Source organism: Pyrus communis, chromosome 4 (assembly GCF_963583255.1).
Source record: "Pyrus communis chromosome 4, drPyrComm1.1, whole genome shotgun sequence".
NCBI lineage: Eukaryota > Viridiplantae > Streptophyta > Magnoliopsida > Rosales > Rosaceae > Pyrus > Pyrus communis.
The window spans coordinates 23,182,370-23,188,729 of NC_084806.1; the positions used below are offsets into that span (position 1 = coordinate 23,182,370).

The 6,360-nt window shown below is 36.5% G+C and overlaps 2 protein-coding genes across 2 annotated transcripts; both read right to left on the minus strand.

The window, feature by feature from the left end:
- Positions 1-2,785: 2,785 nt before the first annotated feature.
- Positions 2,786-3,550, minus strand: LOC137732846 (uncharacterized). The gene has a single exon (XM_068472107.1). The coding sequence runs from the start codon at positions 3,548-3,550 to the stop codon at positions 2,786-2,788; it is 765 nt and encodes a 254-aa protein (XP_068328208.1).
- Positions 3,551-5,535: 1,985 nt separating this feature from the next.
- On the minus strand, positions 5,536-5,898 carry LOC137732847 (secreted RxLR effector protein 161-like). The gene has a single exon (XM_068472110.1). It carries the CDS (start codon positions 5,896-5,898, stop codon positions 5,536-5,538), a length of 363 nt encoding a protein of 120 aa, XP_068328211.1.
- Between the last annotated feature and the right edge of the window lie 462 nt (positions 5,899-6,360).

A 6,360-nucleotide genomic window follows, 5' to 3' on the forward strand; every position in this document is an offset into this window, starting at 1 on the left:
TTTGAACTAGGACTTTGAACCTAGTCCTTTTATGCCCTTTATTCATCATCGTTTGATTAAGCATGAATTATGTTCCCTAGAGTGGTTCACATCTAAACATAGCCCATTTTGATGCATGGCAATTTTAGTTCATGAAGGACTGACCGAGCAACGTTTGAACTTAATCCTTTCACAATTCTACCTTCATAAGGACTTGGTCGAATTAGCGCTTGTTGGGCTGAAAGCACACTTGCCTGGGAGATCTTTATTGGGATGAGAACTATGACTTTCCAAACCAAGTTATCCACTCTCGGCCCAAACCTGTATTTAAGGCCCAAACGAATTGATACCAAATAATAAAAAAAATGTTTGTAAAACGCTTAAAAGAGTGTGAAAGTCAACACACTCAATAAGTCAAATATCAAGGCCTTAACAATCAAAAGTACGAAGCCCTTGTTTTAATTGCAAAGAAAATTGTGTACAAGTGTACTGTTGGCCCTTTGTTTTAAGGGAGTTTTAACGAAAAGCCTGTAGTACTATTCACTTTAACGAAAAATCATATTTTTACACTAAAATGTCAAACCTAGTACTATTCACTTTACCATTTATTTTGTCATTATCGTTAAAACTTAAAGTTTTCAAGCCCTTTTCATTAGTTTTTATTTGTTTTAATTGCAAAGAAAATTGTGTACAAGTGTATTGATGACTTGAGACATCAAGGTTTTAGTCAACATTTTCATTAATTCAACAAGCAGTAGTCATGCATTTTTACATATAGTCGTTTCTTCACTCTAGAAGCTGTCTATGAATCTGTCCTTTCAATCCTTCGTTTCTAAAGTAAAAATAATCATGCATCCATTAATGCATTTCATACAATATTCTCATTTTAAAGTGTCCCACTTTTTTTTATTCCAAGTTTTTAACTGGTTAAAATGGCGCTTATTTCTCTTAGCATAGCTATTACGTGACAGTATTTTAGAGGAGACGAATGATTTGAAGAATCGATTCAATTTTTTTTTTGCCGGTAGCAATAACGCGAAGGCAATATGGTGGCTCATGAATTGTAAAACATGAAATTAGTAATGGAGGATTTAATACATGGATAGAGGTGGAACCACCTTGGTTTTCTGCATTCATTGATAAAGCTGCTGAAAGAACTTTTTTTTTTTTTTTTTTTTTTTTTTTATAAGGCTTCTCTTTCTCCCACAAACTATTCGAACTCTGTGTTTATGCAGCCATGAAAATATCAATTTTATCAAAAAAACCAACAAAAAAAAAAAAACCCGAAAAAAAGAAGCTATTATGTGGTCGGCATTAGTAATGGTGACACAATAATACAAGGGTAATGATTTATAGCATGGGTGGTGCGATCACTAATCCCTCCTTTGCTTCGCATGCTAAAATATAATTATTTAGCATTCATTGAGAATAAGTAGGATCAATGGAAACTTATGATATGGCTTAAAACAATTATAACTTGGATTTTCCTTTATTTAAGACGCTTTGCGAAACTCATACAAAAACTCAAAGCATTATTTTTATATATTGTAGACATGATTGTCTAGGACAGAACCCTTTCGTCTATGCATTCAAATTCGAATGCTCCTTCAAATGATATGAAAAACATTTTCTATTCGTGAGATTTCTTTAACCAAGTTTCGTAGATGCATCAAATTTATATTTGGCTCTTTGACTTAAGTATGAATACGATTTTTCACTTTGACAAAATATGGAATTTGATTATTTTGCATACACATTTATCTAGATTGATTGCTTGCATATACAAAAAGGGTCATATTCGAAACGATACGAGTTCACATCAGCAGTACTGAAATTGGGTAAGGCATATTAGAACATATTTTCTATGCATCTTCACAGACATGTCTATTTCACCGAGCTTCTTTCCGAGACAGTATCTAGATCGTTATGTCTTTTGTACGGGTCGGAAATTATTGATCCTTACACTTATTTCAAACAATATTTGGTAAAACATATTAGAACATATTTTCTCGAAGAGAGAACCTTTTTCACGTCTTAAATGTAGGCACTTGGCCAACTTGCCTTTAAACATTTGGTAAGACTAGTGTTTCGATATATATACCATGATTCATGATGTTCTTGCTAAGTAAGTTGGGTCATACCATATTGTCGGCCTAATAGATGTACCCGAAAGGAAACATTCGATTAGCTAACATTGTGGATATTTATAGTTTAATACCCTTTATATATATATATATATATATATATATATATATATATATATATATATATATATGAGCTTGGAATTGCTAATTACGAGCATCATAAAAATATTAATACTACAATGAACAAATAAATAAAATAAAAACAAAAACACGAGAATTTAATGACGTATTCGGATTCTCGTGATATTCATTCTTTTCATATTCCTGTGGCCACCTAACAACCAAAACCTGCTCCTCTTCATCCTCAATTACTAAGAGTGAGAGGGGCACCATCGTCAGACAAGGCTCTTCTACGTTAACCTGACTTCCAAGCAAACCCAGAATTTTAGTGACCATTTTGCCCCTCATGCAAATCAAATCAGCATAAAAAAAGTTCTCCTGTGACATTGTCTAGTACATTAGTTAATAAGCTGTCAGTGTGAATCGTTGATACTATACTTTTTTGTTTAAATTGTGATTCGAATTGACAATTTGCTAACATATTATATCAAACCATGTGACAAAAGAATATTGACCTAAAATCATATAATCATATTCATGGGTTAGGGGACTAGGGACATGATATTACAGTGCACGCATGGCACATGATCAGAAATTGCCTCTCACACTTGTGTACAGTGCGGCGTCTTTGCAGCAACACTTGCATGGTCCTTGCAGCTCAATACCTTGAGCAGTTTCCAAGAGCCCTTACCGGAGCTCCGATTGTCAGGGGCTTCACTGTGGAAGAGCGTGGAAGGGTTTCGTCGAATCTGCCGGTTCTTGATATCGCTGAGGTCCATCTCAGCCTGAAACCTCACAATCCCAAACATGAGTAAAAACCACTTTGGCTTGTTACCACACTTCTTATCGTATTTTCCAACACTCTTCACGGAAGAAATCCTCTCCATCTCTGCCGGGGTCGGGGAGACCACCGAGGATTTCCGGTGAAGCTTTTGATAATCCAATGATCTGCTGTTTCTCATCATGATCTGATTCTTTGTGCTGCTTGATCTTGCCACCGAGCTTTGTAACCCGGGCAGTGACTCCGACCTCCTTCGGAAAGATGAATCTTTTTTGTGATAACCATTGTTAGTACAGGTCGTCTGAGGGGCTTCATTTGGGTGATCTTTGAAGGGTATGAGTTTCCCACAGACGATGATGTCTTCGGCTGAACACATGAAGCTGTCGGTGCTGAACTCACTGAAGAACTCGAAAAACTGATCAGCGGAAGAACGACGAGCGTGTAGGTGCTTGGAGGACATGTCGTGGAATTCATTGACTTGATCATGGATATTGTCTAGCGGAAGGTCGCAGAGAGAGAGTGCTTCTTCTGCATCTTCTTCTTCTCGATAACAAAGAATATTCTCAATGTAATTTTCGTCCTCCATTGTGAAGAGATGATGAGGAAAATGAAGGTTTTAGGTTTATTGGATATTTTAGAGAAGAATTAAGAACGGTTTTGTGTTGAAAAATGGCTTGTATATATTTCTAGAGAATTGAGAAGAGAGCAAAGGCGAATATATACATAAATAAATGGGTACCACCAAGAGAGAGAAATTGTATTGTCGATGATTTCTTTGGAATTTTATTTAGTCCTAGATTTTATTTTATTTTTGTTTTGGAGTTTTTACAAAGTTAACATAAATGTGCACATGGTTACGTCACTCTCACGTGACGGCCAGCACGCCCTGATTTAGGTTTGGGTGTGAAATTTTTTGTTCTGGTACTGTTTACAAAATACCCTAACAAAGTAGTTTCCAATAATTAAAAAAAAAAAAAATCCCTAACAAAGTTATTAGAGTTTACTAGTATTTAACATGAATACGCAACATAGTACTATGATTTAGTAATATTTCTCTCCACTTGTAAGTGAGAGGTTTTAAGTTCGATTCTCGTCAAAAGGTGAATTTGAATCACATTATTGCTAGCACATTGTGAGGTTAAGGCCACCCTCTCCCCTTAGTATAGAATATCGTTTGTCCAAGAAAAAAAAAAAAAAAAAACATCAATACAAAATAACATGATTTGAAGGCCAATACGACGAGACAACAGCATGACTTGTTTGGTGAAGTGTAACTATCACCTCCCCATACGGTCTAATTTAAGAATATTGTTGATTTGTCTCTCAATAACCCAAATTTTCGTTTAAAAAGAAAAAAATATATATCAAAAACACGTTTTTGTTCTTTTCCTTAAAAATCGAAATATGGAATTAGGGAGATATACCTGCTGATATGAATTATAATGTTAATAGATGCTTTTGCACTAAGCAATATTATTTTTTATTTATTATTAACAAACGATAGAATATGTACATAAATGCTTTTACAATACAAGTACATCTAAAATACCTATCAATAAAGATCTCTAATGGTAACTTGAGGGATGGAGCTAAACTAGACATGGAGCTAGGATTTCAAAACGAACTGCGATGCCGGCCCAAACATGGTTCCTCCGAGAGCTAGTCCTGGGGCGCCTTTTGGTTTGGCTTTAGTTTAATGAGAGTCATCTCAGTCTCTCAGCCTCTCAGCTTTCTAATTAGTAGGATGCTAGATGGTCTAAGGGTTGATAAGTTTAGGGTTGCTAATTGGATTAGGTTAATCTTTAATAATTAGGCTTTTGTAGTATCCGCTCATTACGTTTAGATTCTGGGTCTACGAAAAGGATTTGGATATCCGTATGTCAGTTAAGTATAGAGGTACTGGTTTAATGCTCAAGCAAGTTGACAGGGTTCCATCATTAGGGTTTTCTAGGTTCACGTCCTTCGCCTGTTGGTTTTCCGGAGTGATGTGGTGATAAAGTTTGTTTATTTAGGTGTTTTGATGGATAGTTTTGGATGGGTTTCTTCGGATTAGGATAGCAGAGAATAGAGAGAACTTGGAGTTGGTACTGACGGCTTCAAGGCTGTGCAAAATGCAGCAGCCATAATTTCATTAAGTAGAGGAGTGATTGAAGGGTATGGTGCATTGCCATAACCCATACTCTTTTTTAGAGTGATTGACAAGAGACTTAAACAAGTATTTCTACCTTCTCCATATTTAATCCTACCCCTTTATTTGGGTTTAAGTGATTTAATCTGGAGTGTACACTTGTCACTCACACACTCACACATACATTCAAATTGAAACTAGCCGTTGGAGACTAAAACTCTTCATTTCTTCTTTCTTCTTCGATGCAGACTGAATCCAAGCTCGGGAGTTCCTTGCTGCCTTCAATCTCTCGACTTCAGAAGCTCTTATTCGGTAATGCTTTTGTGAAAATGTCTGCGATCTGATCTTCTGTGTTGCAATAGATTAGCTTGATTGTGTTGTCCTGCAATGCCTCTCTGATAAGAATGATATCTTCTTTTGATGTGCTTTGTTCTTTTGATGGGCTACGCTTTCACCTTTGGATCAGAGGTGTTGTCACACATAAGTGGTGTGGCATTAACCTGCAATTCCCCAATGTCTTTGAGTATAAACCTTAGCCAAATAGCTTGAGCTATAGCTTCTGATGCACTCACATACTTTGCCTCAGCTGTGGATAGTGCAACACTTTGTTGCTTCGCAGAGGCCCATGAAAATACCCTTGATCCAAAGGTGAAAGCATAGCCCGATGTGCTTCTGCTATCATCTTCACTGCCACCCCAGTCACTGTCACAAAATCCAATTAGGATAGTTGACTTTCCCATTTCATACTTGATGCCATAATCAAGTGTTCCTTGCCCATATCTTAGAAATCTCCTTGTTGTCCCCATGTGTATCTTGCTAGGATTCTGCATAAACTAGAAAGTAGGCTTGCTAAGAACATTAGATCCGGTCTTGTTGCAGTTAGGTACAATAAACTGCCAACAATGCTTTTGTAGAGATAGCATCCCCAGGTTCACCTTCATCATCCTTCTTAAGCTTCTCATTTACAATTAGGGGTGTAGAGATTGGTTTGCAACCCTTCAAACCAAACCTTTCAAGCAAGGTTTCAGCATACTTCCTTTAATGAATGAAGATGCTGTTTGCCTCTTGAATTACCCCAATGCGAAGAAAATGATGCAAGAGGCCTAGGTCAGTCATTTCATACCTCTTCATCATTTCTTTTTTGAACTCTTCAATGATTGCAGCATCATTTCTTGTGTAGGCAACATCATCCATGTAGATTGAGACAATGAGTGTCTTGTTGTTGCTTTCTATCTTGGTGTAGAGTGTAGCTTCACTAGGATTTTTCT

What these genes read in the sequence shown, in the direction of transcription:
- LOC137732846 (XM_068472107.1), bottom strand. Translation starts at nt 3,550, where the DNA reads ATGGAGGACGAAAATTACATTGAGAATATTCTTTGTTATCGAGAAGAA.
- LOC137732847 (XM_068472110.1), bottom strand. Translation starts at nt 5,898, where the DNA reads ATGGGGACAACAAGGAGATTTCTAAGATATGGGCAAGGAACACTTGAT.